Source organism: Hirundo rustica, chromosome 3, assembly GCF_015227805.2.
Source record: "Hirundo rustica isolate bHirRus1 chromosome 3, bHirRus1.pri.v3, whole genome shotgun sequence".
NCBI classification, from domain to species: Eukaryota; Metazoa; Chordata; class Aves; order Passeriformes; family Hirundinidae; genus Hirundo; species Hirundo rustica.
Genome location: NC_053452.1, coordinates 102,227,878 through 102,245,765, shown reverse-complemented (window position 1 = coordinate 102,245,765; position 17,888 = coordinate 102,227,878). Strand labels below are relative to the sequence as shown.

General features: G+C 43.9%; 1 protein-coding gene across 1 annotated transcript in view; it reads right to left on the bottom strand.

Moving 5' to 3' along the window:
• Positions 1 to 4,589: 4,589 nt before the first annotated feature.
• Positions 4,590 to 17,888, bottom strand: part of HPCAL1 (hippocalcin like 1) — a 64,598-nt gene continuing 51,299 nt past the window's right edge. The window contains exons 3-5 of the mRNA XM_040060054.2: positions 9,933 to 10,335; positions 8,716 to 8,821; positions 4,590 to 5,824 (exon numbers count right to left, since the gene is read on the bottom strand). Coding sequence (XP_039915988.1) covers positions 5,727 to 5,824; positions 8,716 to 8,821; positions 9,933 to 10,310 — 582 coding nt within the window. The 5' untranslated portion in view covers positions 10,311 to 10,335 and the 3' untranslated portion in view covers positions 4,590 to 5,726. The remainder of the gene's footprint in view (positions 5,825 to 8,715; positions 8,822 to 9,932; positions 10,336 to 17,888) is intronic.

Below are 17,888 nucleotides of genomic sequence, written 5' to 3'. Positions count from 1 at the left end.
AGGAACAAGGTGTTTCTTCTTGCATGTACCCACAATGGAGACACCAGTGGGACATAGCAGTTTGCATCTTCCTCTCGTGCAAACAAGTAAAGGAAAGATTAGAGGTGCTTTAATACAGAAAAAATACCTGGCTACTCTTCGGAGCGAGGAATGACTGAAGCAGAACCATGCAGAGCCACAGCACAGTCACAGAATTATGCAATCATTTAGGTTGGAAAAGACCTGTAAGGTCATAGAGTCCACCAGTAAACCATCTACACATCTACACATCTTTAAATATCTCCAGGGATGATGACTCAATCACTTCCCTGGGCACTCTGTTCCAATGCTTGATTACCTTTTCAGTGAAGAATTTTTTCCTAATATTCCTAAGCATCCCCTGGTGCAACTTGAGGCCATTTCCTCTCATCCTTACTTGTTAGTCATCCCCACCTGGCTACAACCTCCTTTCAGGTAGTTGTAGAAAGCAATATGGCCTCCTCTCAGGCTACTTTTCTCCACATGTTGCTGAAGAAAATCTGGATTTAATCCCGTCTCAATGTATATATACCCACACTAAACTTTAAGGATAGTACTTATCTGGAAACTAAAAAGCAAAATGCGAAGAGTGACTGGAAAGGTGTTTGTGTCCTGACCTGGGAAAAACAATGGAAGTTTATGTTGTGCGTGACTTTGACACGATGGCATGCTTAGGCAGGACTTGTCCCTGCTCCTGTTCTCTGCTGCAGTGCAACCCCAACCCCAGTGCTGGGAAAGAGAAGGCACAGCCAAGTGCCAGGGAAAAACAGACTCCCTTGCTTATGCCTCATTTCCTGCAGAATGGGTGACACTGCAGAGGCAAATTTCACCCAGCATGTAATTTGTCATATTTGCGGTAATGTATCTGCGACCAACTTGGATTTTAGAGTGTGACACACATTCTGCACTAAGTTCCCATACTGCTGCATGGAACAGTTTACGCAAAGAAAAAAAAAAGTTAAGGAAAAGGAAGTGGCCAAAGTGCTAGGCAAAAGAGTTGCATTGTTTTGGAAAGGTGAAAAAAATGCTGGGGTGGGTGCCCTGGGAGCACAGCTGTGAGCTGGCAGTGCCCAGAGGTTTGAGTGATGCAGCTCCCAGTGCCAGGTAAAGACGACACTAAAGATGTATTCAAAGCTACAGTCCACAGGCATGGAGGGTTTGAGGGAGCTGAGCATGACCCCCCCAGGCCCCAGCAATACCAAACACCAAGGTGTGGGAATGTGCATGGAGAGGAGCAAGGAAGGGATCCTGCTTCTCACCTTCATGTGAGAGACAATTCCCTCTAGTGACAGCCCAATCAATACAGATTTTGTTGCGATAAATTGTTCCTCCACCAGGAAGAGCCAGCTAGCTCTTAAAATAACCCAGCCAACTGGTGGTCGTGACCTTGCCTGTCTGTCCCCAAAGACACCAGGCAGCTGCCATGACACTTCTGGCAGTGGTTTCTGACTCGTGTGACAAGGCTGAAAGCCTGGGATTAACCTGACCCTCTGATGATGCACTTTAGCCACAATGAACATGAGAATGTTCAGAAGTGTGTCCACCTCCAAACCACCACAATGGCCAACAGGTAAGGTCTGCTTGCAGGCACACTGCTCCCAGCGATGCAGGCATGAATCCAAAGCTCCTACACAGAGAGATGCTCTGCTTTCCTCTCCCACCCTTTTCCTTCTTTTCAATAAAGCATCTCTCCTCACAAAAGAGATAACAGCAATTATCAGGTTCATCAGCACAGTATCTGCCATGGTTCAGCACAGGGAGCTCAAAATGCCAGTCTGCCCACTAGACCATTAAAGTCAATGGCTGTTCCTAACCTTTAAATATGAATAGAGCCCTGCATAATGGATCGAGGACTATCCATGGAGACCATCTGCCCCGTACTTGCAGAAATGTTCACACTGTTCTTCACAGGAGTTTATTACTCAGAGGCTAATGATAAAAATACATTGCAAAGAGCCTGATTTAAAAACAAAGGGCCAATTCAAACTTGGCAAGCGAGACACCTAAGACTGGACCCAAGCACCTCTCAACCATGCTGGAGTTAGGCTGCAACCAGACAGACTTTATCTGAAAGGCAATAGATAATTCTGAATTAGCTTAACAAGACCTGCAATTCATACAGAAAAGCCTGAATTTATGTAGTAATTAGCCAGAGCTTTCAGAGTGTTAGGTATCTCCATGGTGAGAAAATAATCACACAGGTTATTAAAGTGAAGTAAAAATGGACACGGTGGTGAGATTTTTTTTGTGCTAAACTACTTTTGCTAAGCTTGACTCCATTTTTGACTAAAAATACAATTCACAAAAACACTTCAGCCACTTAACAAGTTGAAGTTTTCTATTAATCACCTGGACTTCATTTTCCAAATGATTAACCCCTCTACACAATAGTCCCTCTATGAAAGACATTCCTGGGAGCCCAGCAAGCAGTAAAACTCTCTTATCTTTTCATTGATTTCTCCACTGGCTTTTAACTCTGCTTGTATCAACATGCAAATGATCATCCTGGAGAAGGAGGCTGGAAATTGTTCTCCCCTCTGAGTCCTCGTTACCAGTCAGGAAAGCAGAGACATCCTCTGAGGAGCTGCTCAAGCACAGCCAAGATGATCAAAGTTACCCAGTAACTGTGGATGCACAACCTCAGCCTCTGAAGCAGGTCTGATTTTAAGAGAGCTGCTTGGCAGCAGCAGATAAAACCCTTTCCAGTACTTAGCTGGCCTTTTAATTAAAAGGTTCCCCATATCAGAAGCCACCTTTGAAAAGCTCAGCCTGGTTGGGCTTCAGAGCATCTCTCATTTTCCCTGGGATGCCATGCATGACCACCTTTCCTGGGTATCTTCCTTCACTTCTTCCCAAAATGCAAGCTGGGAGCATCTTAAATAATTTGTTCCAGTCTGAAATGAAATCATCTTGCCCTGAAAAGAAGAAACTTCTTAAAAGCTATGAAAACAGTGAGGGAAAACTGACAAAAACCTAAATCTGGGATTGGGAAGTTTAAAGAGGCAAAGGGAAAGATGGAAGAAATTGGGTCTGATGAAGCAGGACACAATCCCAGTGTCTGCACAGGGCTGCATGGGGCTTGTCAGATCGTGGCAGGCAGCAAATTCCATCATGGATACCTTGGCCCACTTCAGAGAAAAAAATGTAACATTAAAGAAATGGGAACTTTCTAACCTGTAAAATTTAGATTCTTTCATTTTCTTTCTGCAAAAACAAGGTCAAAATAAGCTTCTGTAAGGAGATTTTTTTCCCCCAAATGAGAAGAGTTTGGGCTTTGTTAAACTACTTAAACTTGCTTTTTGCTGCAGACAGCAAAGTAAACCAGGAGTGAGATGCCAGGAAAAGGCAGTAATATTTCCACTTAGAGGAGCCAATGAATGATGACAGAAGAACTGCTGCATTTATGAATGCTACAGCAAAATAGTTTTTACCTCTTTGGTACCCAAGATATCATGCAATGCTTGGCTGAAGATATGCAAGACTCATTTTAAGAATGCACAAACAAGATTCAAATGTTGCGGTCCACCTCAGAGGTACCATTCCAGGACAAGGTCAAAGACATTTTTTCACACTCTCAGAATGATACAGAAATGATAAAGCCCATGGTGGCCAATTCACATCCAAACAGCTGCTTTTGCACCCAGCCCATGCAAGAAGAGTCGTCAGTGTAAGAACACCTGCAGCATATCTAACACCCCAGCATGTTCTGCTGACTGACAGCATGAACACAAGCAGGCTGGAGACAGACTATCAGCAACCATGGAATTATGTCTTTTTTAATAGTTGGGCTTTTTTACTGGGCTCGCCCTGGGAAAGCAGGCAAGCTTCTGATTAACATCCTTTCAGGGTTGCCTCATCAGCAGGGTGTTGTGGTTGAATGGACTTTGGTTTAATTGTTCAAATTTGAATTTCCAGGGGAAAAAAAATGAACATACTCTTTTGCTTGGCAGCACTGACACAAGTTTGTATTGTAGACCAACATATTTCCACTTGGATATTGCAAACATTTCTCTCTTTTTCTTTTAATATTAAAGTATTATCACGTGACCACTACTAGAACATTCTGCAGAGCAAAAATCCCTTCTTTCATTACATGCTCAGCATTAACTTCAGGACAAATAATTTTTTGATACTTTATTTTGCAGAGAGGGCAGGCTTATGCAGCTACTTGCAGACCTGATGAATGTGGAGAAAACTGCTTCCCATGCTACCAAGGTCAAATGTTAGTCCAACAGCAAGTACCTGGTACCTGACAGGAGTTTTATTTTGTAAAGCTGTGGTCACACAGCAGGGGCAGCAGCTTTCCCTTCATTGCCTTGAGTTGCTCTGCATCCAGCAGAAATTCCTTCCTGCTATCTTAACCCTGGATTCAGCTGGGGATGGAGCTGGATCCCACAGGCACCAACACCACTGTGTTAACCCAGTCACAACAGCTGGCTCCCAAAATCCTTATGTACATAAAAGGCAACGTGTCTCCAACAAGACTGGGAGATGTGCAGGGAGCCATTCTTGCCCTTCCCCAAATACCTTATGCTAGGAACTTGGTGCATGGCTTAGACCAAAACAGGCAGTGACAAGAAAAGTAGTCTTTTATTTCAATTAATATTTCTTGGCATTAGGCAGATATTAAATAACACTGGAATGCACAAGACTATTAACATATCGACAGCAAAAGGGAGGAGGTGTAGCCAAGTCGAGAACAGCAGTGCCAGTCACATCACCTCAGGGCACTCAAAAGCCATTTAACGCAGCAACCACCAGAAAGTAGGACTCCACTGAGAAATACAAAATGAGGATGAACTCCTTTCAGGTCTTTTGTTAATACAGTAATGCTGGAATGACTGACAGTAAAAATGAACAAATATTTGCATTCAGGAATTAAACAGAGTGAAATAACCACAAACTGCTAGTCATGCATTTTTTTTGGAACAGCAATTTGCTAATGCATAAATATCACAAAAAAAACAATCTCCAAGATTTGAATAAATCACAGACAACTAGAAGAAACAAAGCTTGAATTCTATTTTATGCCTTAAATAGATGACCTAAATATTTAAAATTTTACTTCACCATATATATATAATTTATATATATATTAAAAGAAAGTAAAGACCATTAGATAAGTGCAAGCAATTTTCCTCAAAAAGAAAATTGGAACCATGCCCAGGAAAGCTGCTTTTTTTTTTTTTTTTTTTTTTGTTTTGGTGTTTTTTGGTTTTTTTTTTTTTTTTTTTTTTTAACTTTCTACTCCATTCAGTCCACTTTTTTTTTTTTGCTTTTGCTTTTTTCAACATAGTAATTTCTAAAGCAAAATAAATTATCTACCATCTGCTATTCTGGGTAAAAGTCCTACCTACCATCTTCTTGGGAACTACGGGAACATCACCTTTCTCACGGATTAAGTGAAGTGGTATCTCACCAGCCATTGAACTCTCTCGTAGCTGCATGTAAACATACCTTTCGATTAATGTTTAAAATGTGCAGAGTGAATCGTAACATTACATGGAAGCAGAAACGGAGCTGCCGCAGGAGAACTGCACTGGTGTTAGTGGGGGAAGCGAGGGCTGTTCGCTCGGACACACACACACACACAAACTGGCAACGGGATCTTTCCGCAAAGTGTGGAGGGATGGTTGAGAAGGCATCCGTTTGCGAGCAAAGCTTGAAGGACACAAGCCGAGATTCTCTGAGCACACTGTCCGCTTTTATCAGAATTGACTCGCGCTACTGGGGTCGCACTGTAACAACCGCACGATGGAGGGATCGCTCTTGGCACCTTTGATGAACTCTTCCAGAGACAGTTTACCTGAGAGGGAGGAAAGCCAAAATGAAAATAATTTCTTAAAAGTCAGTTGTTCCTGCCACCATTGCTGTAGCAAAGAATCCCTCCTCACCGAGGCAACATAACATCTATTTAATCTATTGCAAAGGCATCGAGGGGAATTTAGTGCAGTGCACAGCAGCTAAATCCTACTCAAGCCTTTAAGCCTAAATGCATTTTTCTTCTACAAAACAATCCAGTATAATAATTGCTATTTTTTTTTTTTTTTAAAAAGACAGTCCCAAATCTAAAAACAACTGCTCTAATACCATTTGGCAACTTTTGCTCAGAACCAGACTATACAAATAATATGACACATGAACACAAGGTATGTTACCTGAACACATGTATGCTTTGAAATGATACTTGTATTACTACAACATTTTAAGATTAAATATTCCAAATACCCCCACTTTGTCCTCTTGTTTCCTGTGACACATAGGGCAGAGCAGTCATGGCTTCTCTGGGACTTGCAAGGTTGGCCCAGGGTTTGAGCAACCTGATCTAGCTCCAGATGTCTCTACTCATTGCAGGGGTGTTGGGCTAGATGACCTTCAATGGCCCCTTCCAACCCAAATTATTCCATGATTTCATGACTCTGCAAGTCACTTGCTGTGCCCTGCTGGGTGTACAGAAACAGGATGGGTTTTGTTTTTCTTTTTTTACAAGCAAAGCCCGCCCTGGGGCACACCTACTGCTATGTGTTGCTCCTGAGCACTTCTGGTGTATACACCTTTAGTTTAGGCCAGAGGAACTGACTTGGATGGACCTTGTAACAGTTTGAGGGTCTGAAAATTGATCTCTGAAGAAGCAACTACCTCAGCATCCCCCAGCTCCAACAGTCCTGTGGAATGGCATGGCATAGCATGGTACAGCAAGGAGGAAATATTCCATCTGGTCTTTCATCTCCCAGCTCCCTGGCAGGTAACTAGCACCATACTCCCCTGCTCCAGCACTCAGAACTACAGCAGATATAGGACGTGGCAATATTAATGAAAAATGAAAGAGTTTTCCCTATGAAAAGGAGAAGACAAGCATTTGCTGCATCCCAAACATCATCTCCAGTGATCTCCCATTTAGCTCATGCATCCACCTACCCTACCCTCACATAACACCCCAGGGCTATCCTTACCCACCCCAAACTGCTATGCTCAAGACAGGACCCACACACAAACATCTTGCACTTGGGAGGTGCCTGCTGTCACTTTTGGCCACAGGCATTCAAAGAGAGAGAGGCACCAGCTCACTGTGCCAATGTGCAGCAGCCCCAGGATGCTACCAGCCTGTTGTGGCGATGGAAGAGGAAAGACCTCAGTGGCCAGCACCTAAAACCGGCTGAACATGGAGGAAATCCTCTGCCAAGTAACAAGAAATAGGGCAAGAGGAAATGGCCTCAAGTTGCACCAAGGAAGATTTAGATTGGATAGTGGGAAAAATTTCTTCCCCAAAAGGGTTGTCAAGCATTGGAACAGACTGCCAAGGGCATTTAAAAGATGTGTAGATGTGGCACTTAGGAATGTAATTCTATGATCCATGATTCTATGATTCCATGAATGAGCAAGCCTTCCTCTTGTAGAGATTACAGAAGCTCAAAAACCTGTGGAACTCTAATTTCCAGCTTTTAAGTGAATGTTCCCAAACCAAGAACATTTTTAAGAAAAACAGAGGTCTCCTAATTATCAGGATATATTTTAGTTTGCCCCTTGCTTTGTATTACTTAAAAGCAAAGCCCAAATCAAAATCCATTTGCAATGCCCAACAGTCAGATGGGGAAGAAACATCTTCAGCCACCAGACACATACATGCAGGTGTTATTCCTTGGCACTGCATGGCTTGCAGGCCCAATATTTTACTGGGAATAGGATGATTTTATTTCAGCAATGAACTGCAATAGATGCATATATATGTAGCAGATTTTGGGACCACTACTCTGTTACACGTCTGCATGCACTGCTACTTTCTGCAGACCAAAAATATTTTAATCATGTTATTTTAGGGCCCTACACATGTCAAGCCAGAGGGTGAAGTGCTAGTTTTGATGAAGTCAAAGGTAAAATACTGGAGGACTTCAGCAAGGCCAGGAATTTGTCCTGGGAACTGCAGCAGCAGACACCAAAATGCAACCGTAAAATTCTCTTAAATAAAACCCTTTCTGTACATAAGATGGTATTTTTTCAGGTCTCCATATCTCACTGCTAGAATCAAATCTTTGCTCCCACTGAGCACATCAGTAGGACACAGCTCCTGACTTTGATGTGGTCAGCTGCCACTTCAGCCTCTGAGAGCGTAATTCCCAGGGAAAAGCTCCACCTCAGCTGGGAATAGAGGAAACGTCATCAGGCTGATGAGAAGAGGAAATTGATCATTTCTTGCCTGTATTTTTCAAACCCAAGGAAATGAGCCAGCACAGGTGGAAGGGCTGTGACGGGTGCACTGTCAGATAATTTATCAAGGAGCTCGACAACCTGCCTTGGGAGCTGCTACATCCCCCTGATGCTCATAATGTGTGACCATGTATGTATACATACCAAAACCTTGGGCCAAGTTTGTGCTATGCCCGGAGAAAATAACCCAAGGACAATGGACACGGGAATTTCAGAGGAGCCTTTGCAGAAGGGGATTCACCCACGAAATGTCCGCGAAGGACTGCTCCCGTACCAGCCCCCCAGCAGGAGAATTCACCCCCTGTTCTCTGCTCACTTATACACCCCATTTGTCATGGACCAGAGATGCTCAACGAGGCCAGGCAGAGACCAAGGCCCCACTGGGGACATCCCTACCCTTTCTCCCCTCTCCCCAAATTCTGACACCTACCAAGGCTGGCTAGAAAAGGTCTGTTTTTAAAGTTTAGGAAGGGGTACCAGTGGAAATCCTACCGTCATTGTTTGTGTCCATCTGTCTGAAGATCTTGTCTGTTCGCTTCTCAGGAGTGGATTCATCCTCGGGCATTTTCATTACTGACGAAACCATTTTGTAAATTGCCTGAGTATTAAAAAAAAGTTTAAAAAAGAGATATAAGAAAAACGCAACCCAAATGACAAAGCAGGGGACAAAGAAAAGAATTTAAGCCTGTAGCAGGCAGCTGACCCTGGCAGGCAGCTGCAGGACTTTATAAACTGAAATTAATAGGAATTTCTGACTGCAGCTTTTTTACTTTTCTTTCCTGTATTCACTCATGCTTCAAGAGAAGTGTTGGGTCAGTTTAACTGAAAGTCAGTCTAGATTAATGTATGAGCAGGACTGAGCTAAAATATAGGAGACAATGGTGTGCAACCCTCTCTTCTGCAGCTGGGCTAAGCAATCTCCTCTTTGTCAGGCTCTCACCCTCCACCCAGTTACAGGTATGCCTGTGGTGGTGCATGGATTATGGTGAATATGAATATACAGAAATAGGGGTTGTTTTTCTTTGTGGATGGGTAAGGAAATGCATCTTCAGACTTACAAGAACATGAATAATGATAAGACCACTTTAGAGTGCCTGAAGGCCTAGCCTTCCACCTAAATTATCCCACCTCAGCCATGAGGACCAAGTGTCAGGGCACTGGCTGATGCATGACTCCCTTGCATTGCACAGGACACACATCTCAGCTGTACAAGAGGTGGGTGACAAGCAGCCACTGCCGAGGCCAAACCCCTGCCAGCATGTGGGGTAGGGGCACAGGGGACTGTGCTGCCTGCCCCCACTACAGCCTGTGTCCTCTGCCTTTGGGAGACAAAGGCATGCTACAGTCTTTCATCCAGAGTTCACACTGACTCAGATTTGAAGATTCAAAGCAATAATTCTGAGGTTAATCAGGTCAATAGAATTTGCATTTAGGGCTTTTTGATTTCATGAACATCACACTAAGAAACCCCCAGGGAGAGCTGCAGAATTTTGGCTGCAGGCCAGCTGTACAAGTTCATATCTCAGGCCATTTTCTCCTCTGCATCTTTTAGGTCCCACCATGGGTCTCTTTGGGGACCATGGACTCAGGAACCTCCCTGGGGCAGGAGTGACCCAGCTCAGCACATCCCTCATCTCCAGCTCCAGATGTCTCCTAGTGAAGAGGTTACAGCGACACAAATAAGATGTCCAACAGAGGTAATGCCTCACCTGCACTATTTCTAGCATCTCCCCACGGCTGATGTACCCGTTGCCATCCAGGTCATACATACTGAACGCCCACTTCAGCTTCTGCTCCAGCTTGCCCCGGGAGGTGACGCTCAGGGCGATGATGAATTCCCTAAAGTCAATCGTCCCGTCGCCGTTAGTGTCAAAGGTGCGGAAGACGTGCTCCGCAAACTTCGATGCGTCGCCGTAGGGAAAAAAATTTGCATATATTTTTTTAAACTCTTCGACAGTCAAATGGCCCGTGGGGCAATCTTTTAGGAAGCCCTTGTACCACTCCTGCAGCTCGTGGTCTGTGAACTCAGTGTTCTCACGCAGGTCCTGGAGCACCTCGGGGCGCAGCTTGCTGTTCTGCTTCCCCATCCTCTCCTGGGTCTGTGTTCAGCAGCTGCAAAGCAAGAGAAAATGTGCCTGAGCTCCAGCCACACTAGGCAGAGAGGGGCTGGGGAGAGGTAGAACCCTTTGAGAAACAGAGGGTCCCCCTGGGGCAAGGGGGAAAGATGAGAAAAAGGATGCTATAAATCACCAGGAGACCTCATTTAATTTGGCTTCCTTTCCTCTCCTCAAGGCTCTCCCAGTGACTAATATGCTGTGGAAGGGAAGGTAGTTCAGGAGGAAGTATTTGGGAAATAACAATTCTTATTATTAATCCTTATTATATAGAAAATAATAAAGCTCAGTATTTTAGTTCTCTGCTGCAATCCCACTCCTCCATCACATGGCTTGCAGTGCTCGGCTCTGGATTCCTACACAGGCTGATCTGCTGCGATGACGGAGTGGGAGCGGGCAGGGACAGCAGCAATGAGAAGATGAAAACAAAAATTCATCTATTCAAAAGTGAAAGTAAATGCAGCTGAACAAGAAGCAGGAAGGGCAGGTGGCTTTGTGCCAGTCATGTTTGCATTGTCCAGATGCTCTTTGAAACCCTTTGGCTTACACAGCTTCTCCTCCCTCCCTGCATCCCTTGCCCCACAGCAGTAGGAGCTTGCCCCTGTGGCGTGGGCTTAGTCGGTGCTCCTTGTGGCACCCAAGGGTCACAGGAGGGTGGAGCAAGGGTAAGCTCAGCACAGCCCATGCTCAACAGCAGCGCCCCAAAAGACTTCTCCCTTTTCTTCTCTGCTGTGGAGGCACCATGAGCAGATGGATCACTGCGACAGCAGCACCAGCACAAGGGATTTCATCCTTTCCAGCCCTCCCAGAGAATCAGAAAGTCCAAATGTTTGGCAAAAACAACTCTTTTCAGGTTTACTGGGATTTATACTTTTAGAGAAGCTTATTCAGTAGGTTCAGTATTCCCCCACAAGAGCCAAAGTGCATTTAAATTCAGGATTTCATCAGGATATCAGGAGAGGGCTGGGTCTGTCCTCTCTCTTGACAATGCCCATGTTGTGCCACACAAGGTGAGACTGCCCAGCAATAGGAGAGCTCCTTCAGCAAAATGGAAGATGGTCAATCTGCACTTATGCAACAACAGGGAAAAAAAAAAACCAAAACCAAAACCAAACCAAACCAAAAAAAAAACCCCAACAAAACAAAACAAAAATCCTTGATAATTTCTGGCTTTTATCCCTTGCAGTCTTTCATGACTACCTAGCAATATCAAACTGTCCTGCCAAGCTAGAGGTTGAGCTGCATGTCCTTCCCCAAATTCAAGAAGTTTATTCACAAGTGTGGATAAAGTCACATCCAAATCCCTGTGACTGGTTTGCATAAATGATATTTCTCTGCACAGACTGTTGTGCCTGTTGGGTTTGCTCAGAGCCAATGCAGAAGACAGGTTAGTAATAGGCCAACACTGCAGACTACCTGGAAACTGCAAGAGCTGAGCTGCAAACCATGCAGAGACCAGGAAAAACAGGAGCTAAGCACTTCCCAGAGAGTAAAAATTTCAAGCATGCATAAGAACCCCCCAAAAATTTAAAATGCTAAAGGTCAGCAAGAAATAAGTTGCTCTACAGCAGAATGTAGAGTTGTTTTATTTGTATTCCACTTAGTCTGTGCACTGCCTCAGCAATGTAAAAAATCCACATCCTGCTCTGTGGCTTAATGCTCAGAGACAAAACCCAGCCAGCTGCTCGTTAGTTCCGTGCATCGGGCTTAACAGACAACTGTGTTATCATTAGCACTTCTGTTTTCCACAAAAGCTGCCAGTATTTCAACTCCAAAGCTTTATTTTTGTCCATTATATTGCGGAGTTTTCTCGACATACCTGACATACCTCTGCTTGCTCCCAACATGCAGGCAAGCTACAGCTCCTGGTCTCTGTCAGCATCACCCCTAGGAGAGCATCAGGCTGCCCTCCAGTTAAACCACTAACTCTCAGCTACTGCCACTGCCTTTCCATCTTTGAATCTTCTCTGCTCTGGACAGTCATCCTTGCAGTGCCGATGGCAGAAAACACAATATTCTAGTCTGTTGAAGTCAAATTGCAGAAAAGAGCAGCTTGGAGCAAATAATGGATCAGATGTGATCCTTTTTTTTTTAAAGAGCAGAAATTGTAACAGTATGTTCCTGTCCTTGGGTGAGGAGGTGCCTGCAGTTTCCAGCCTCCTTCGCTTCATCGTTGCCGGGGGCTTTGTAAGAACTAGTGTCTGGGTTGAAAAGCAGCCCCTGCCTCATCAACCACTGCCTCAGAATTCCCTGGGAGAGGGGCAGGAGGAACAGTTAGAGCCCACTTAATGCAAGAGCTGGGCTTTAAGCAGGAATTACCTCAGCTTTATTGACTCGCAGGGTTAAGGACTGCAAAACTTTCAGCTGGGATTTAAAAGAGGTTTGAAAAGGTTTAATATAATTTCTTCCTCTTCCTATAATTCCTTTATTATTCCTGTTCCCTTAAAAACAGAGACCCCTAGACAACAGAGAGGTAAGGTAATAATTCCACTTACTAGATTTCACTACTTGTCCTATTGGTAGATACATCCTGTTATTTGAAGAGATGCTCATTAAATATCAGCTTCAAAAGCTTTATATTCAAGCAATCTTTGCATTCAAAAGATTACAGGCCTTTTCAACCCTCCCTCCTCTTCCACATCGCTTCATATCAGAAAATGTGCAATGCTCTGAACCCAACCTTTTTTTGCGTATGAGCTTTCTGAAAGGCTTCTTAACGTGTTCAGCCCAAATGCAATCCTGCAGTTGTAACCAATTTGATGTGAATAATTAAATAACCAACATTAACATTAATTTATTAAAACCCATCTAAAAAAACCAGCTTTGATGTAAATTGTGTTGCAGGTAGCTCCTTCAAAATGAAATGCCTAAATATCTCATTAATCATGACAGCAACCCCTGCTGCTGGCATCCAACTGACATTTCATTCGATTGCTATAAAATGCTTTCATCAAATCGCTTTCCAGAGGCTCAGCAGCTGATTTAGCCACAAGCCCACTCGCAGGCTGGCTGCTAATGGAAATCACAGGGAGCAGGGCTGGGATGCTCTGGTCAGTCCTGTGGTTAGGGCTGTGTTTAGTCGCTTTTTTTTTAACGAGCCTTTACCAGCTAAATCACTTGTTGTAGTGGGTGTAGAAGGCAAGGCAGGAGAGTTATCCTTGCACCCAATATTGCCCTGGGCAGTTAGCAGAGACCTAACTCCAGCACAGCCTGCCTTTCCCTCATTTTCCATCATACCAGGGTGAAATCCAGGGAAGCAATGCCACATACACTGCAGCAAGGTCTGTCCCTGCTTACCTCGATGAGCAAAAGCCCTCAGAGCATCTGGCACTATCACAGCAGTAAGAAAAACAATCGCAGGAATGCCCTTGAGGTGATCAGATGGGGAACAGCTTGGTAGTCTAAATGCAGAGCTGAGGGCTTAGCAAGTCAATCACTGCTCGTGAAAGAGACACTGGGCCATGGAAGGCTTAAACAGGGGGAAATGCAGATGCACTTCTGATCCAGTTTCACACCAAGTTTTTTCTTAAAATTATGTGGTGCTGCTGCTTGTTCTAATTCTAATTAATTCTAGCCAGGCGCAAAACCGAGCTGCCAGAGAACTCCCACCTGAATGTAACCTCTGTACTTCTACAGAGGAAAACCAGCAATAATCTCATAGCAAAAGCCTAGAAATGAGCAAAGAGGTCTTTTACTGAGGCTAAGACACACACTGATTTCCTGGTTTCAGCTGGGGCAGTGTTCATTTTCTTCCCAGTAGTTGGCACGGGGCTGTGTTTTGGATTAGAGAATGAGAATAATGTTGATAACACACGGAAGTTTTAGTTTAGTTTTAGTGAGCTGTGCTCACCCCATGTCAAAGACTTTTCAGTTTCCTAAGCTCTACCAGTGAGGAGGTGCACAAGAAATCTGGAGGGAGCACAGCCAGGACAGGTGACCTGAAGTGAACATTCCATACTATAATGCTCAGAATATAAACTGGGGGGGATTGTGGGGGCAGGGGGCTGATCATCACTCAGGGATGCACTGGCCACCGATCAGCAGGTGATGAGCAATTGTACTGTGCATCCCTTGTTTCTCTTGGATGTTACCTCTCTCTCTTTCGTCTCCCTTTTCATTACAATTGTTATCAACATTATTATAATAATATTTTCTTTTATTTCAGTTATTAAACTGTTCTTATCTCAACCCACGGATTTACCTTTCCCCCCCCAATTCTCCTCCTCATCCCACTGGAGGCTGGGGTTAAACCACAACGATGAGTTGTGCAGCATTGGGGTGAGTAACTGTAGCAAAGTCTGAAACAGCTAAAGTAGCAATTCTGTGTTTTTACCAACAGATGGACTGGCTGTCAGCATCCCCCCACTGAAGTATTTGAAATACTTGTAACAAAGCTCAGTGCATCCCACTTCCACAAGAACTCTCTGTCAACCACCAGTTACAGCCGGTGGAAGCGTGCTTTGACCATGCAACCCAGAAAGCCAGAGACCAAACCAGCTTTTTACTGCAAAGCTTGTGAAAGCAAAACCGCCTCGAAACGAGCTCATGATGGGATCCTCTCAGGGAATCAGTTACAGCTGCACAGGGGGGAATAACTCCTTTGAGATGCATTTCCTTGTGCAAACCCCCTTGGATACTAATTGATGAATGCCTGTCTGTAGGACAGAGGTGCTCTCCAGCTGAGAAAGATAGTGCACAGAGAAACAGAACAAGTACTCTTCATATTATCTGAGCTATCTGCTTTGCGGGGGAGAAGTGCAGCACCATTTCTCTTGCAGTGCTCACTTATAAAGCAGAATAAGTGTGTCAAATCTGTTACAGTCATGAATCCGTAGCACAGTGCTTCCAGGACTGCAGGAGCCCAAGAAAATGAACAGCATAAGCCAGGCAGCAAACGCTCCTCTGCGTTGGTCTGAAATGCAAGAACCATTTCAACAGGGGTGGAAGATTTTTTTTTTATTAGAACAGCTAAGGCATCAGATCTGTCACCGAGGCTCTATTTTTAAAAGTTTGATCTTTGTATTAAAAACAAAACAAAAACTCAAAACAAACAAACAAACAAAACACACACACACAAAAAAAGGCAAACAAAACCCCCGAAAAAAAAAAAAAAAAAAAAAAAAAAACAAAACCAACAACAAAACAAACCAACCAAACAAAACCCCACAAGAAACTCCTAACAGGTTGTCCAAACGCAAGCCTCAGCCACTGAAGACTTGTGCAGACTTCCACAGTTCGGGAACTCACGCTCAAGAATACCTTTCATGCACCAGTAGCACCAGCTCACACCAACCCAGCCAACACACAGAGGCGTTTAGGAAGGGCCAAGATGCAAGAGGGAGATGGGTTCCCAGACACCCCAGCTAGTGACAAATGGTTTGGTGAAAAAATGATCATGCAGCAACAGGCTGCAAAACGTGATTACAACAACATCCTCTGGACCGTGCTTTGCCGAAGGCTGGTCAGCGGCTCCGATCCGAGCTGGTGGGGGAAATGCGCAGTTACATGGGCTGGGACAGATAATGAACTCCAGAGTGAAGAGCAGATTTTGTTACATGTTTTAATGTCAGTATCCTAAGCAACGAGCGTTGCAACAGACAAGGCACAGGATACACAAATACGTTGCTATAGATATCTGGTCCTGCCTGGTAAACTCATGTGAACTTCTTTCCTGCCCTGCGGCAAAAGCCGACACCCACATACCAGCCGCTGCAGCACCTGTGTCATTTTCCCAGGCTGCAGACACGGCGCCAAAAGTAACACCTTCTGATAAAGTCTGAATTGCAAAAAAAGGAGTATCTTCGCCGCTCGAAAAACCTAATAGAAGCGGTGAGGCAAAAGAAAAACCTTAATCAATAATGCGGCAAGAATTTCAAACCCTGCAGGGTTTGAGATGCAAAAGTCTCGTGTCAAGAGGGGCTGAAACTGCTTCTGCTGCTGCCTTCAGGGAAACAGAAACAAAACCTGCCAAGTGAAGAAAAGACCACTCTAAATAAATAAATGGTCTTTTTAAATTTTTCACTTTCAGTGACTAATTCTGCTTTTATTTATATAATAAATATTGCTTATTTGCAATTTACTTTGAAGTTCAATCCTTTTCAGAAGTTTATTAAAAACAGGGGGTGAAGGGGAAGGACCACTCTGTGTACCACCCACATTTCAGTTTCAGAAAACTCTAACAATTCACATATGCTCATTGAATGTCCTTTGAAAGGTGGAGTGAATTGGTAAAGAGACCTCGAGCCACCTCACTGTGTAAGTTTATCCATAAACACATACCCAGGAACTGTGTGGTCTTGAAAACCTGATTCCACACCTGGGATGAAAATCCATTATAAATAACCACCTACTCCCCACCTTGCCAAAGAAGGATGTAACTACAAATACTCCAACCCTGCAAGTGGGCTATGTGAGACAAATATTTCCAGGCTGGCATGTTCATTCCATGGAGTCAGTTGAAAAGGCTAAAGCAGAATAAATTCATTTACAGGTGTCTGGGTTGCTTCCATCTGCCGAAGTCACTTTATTCAGGATTATATTCCTGATTTACAGGGAAAAAATCAGTTAGTAACTGACACTGAGCATCAGTAAATTAACCTGAGAACCGTTTTACATTCGGATCATGTGTGTGGCAAAGAGGGGTTTGCAGATCACAGTGGAAGGATCTTTCCAGGTGCTGGAGTCACAGCGAGGAGTCAGGGGATGCTGACACCTGCTGCACCCATTGCTACCCACTGTGCTCACCAACATTGACCCTCACCAGCAGAGGAGAGTTTGCCATGGATGGTATGGTTACAAACTACTGAAAAGAAGCAGAACAAACACAAACTGCCCCCAAACATTCATGAATTGTTGCTAATGAGTAATAAATGAGTTGGGACCAGAAATGTGGCAGCTCTTCAGGGAGCTCTCCATGATGTTCTCCAGCTCAGGGAGGAGACATTACTGCAAAGGGCAAATATTCCCAAAGCAGAAAGAAAAGCACAGAAATATTTCAAGTAAATTAGGATATTGGGTTAATTTGGGTGGGAGCAGTTTGGGCAGTAAAGCAGCTTGTAATTGCAGACAGGAAAAGAAAATCATGCGTGGATTTTCCTCATCTCCTCCCTTTGTCCTTTTTTTTTAAACAAAACCAAGGGAGAAGCAGCCAGTCCTATTTTTTCAGACGCTGTGTAAAGTTGGCAGGGCTTAAAAAAATTAGTTTGTTTACACAATATTGCAGATCAAGGAAAACATGTCTGCACAATGTCTTAGTGCACAGTCTTTTTCTGAGAAGGTTTGGTTGCATGAGGAAAAACCCACGTCAAGTTCACCGAATATAGCATTGTAATACATAACTTTTAATAAAACTCAGTGAGTGCTGGCCTGCAGGATAGGGGAAGGTTCTTGATGGGAACTGGGAAATCAGAGAGAACATTTTTAGAAAAACTGAAGAAAAGTGACAAAAATTATCAAGAGGTACTGCATTGCTAATATAGTTAAAACCACAGAAGTAGCACAGTTGGACTGTTTTGGCAATAGATTTTAGAAGTTTCCTATGATGCATTTATT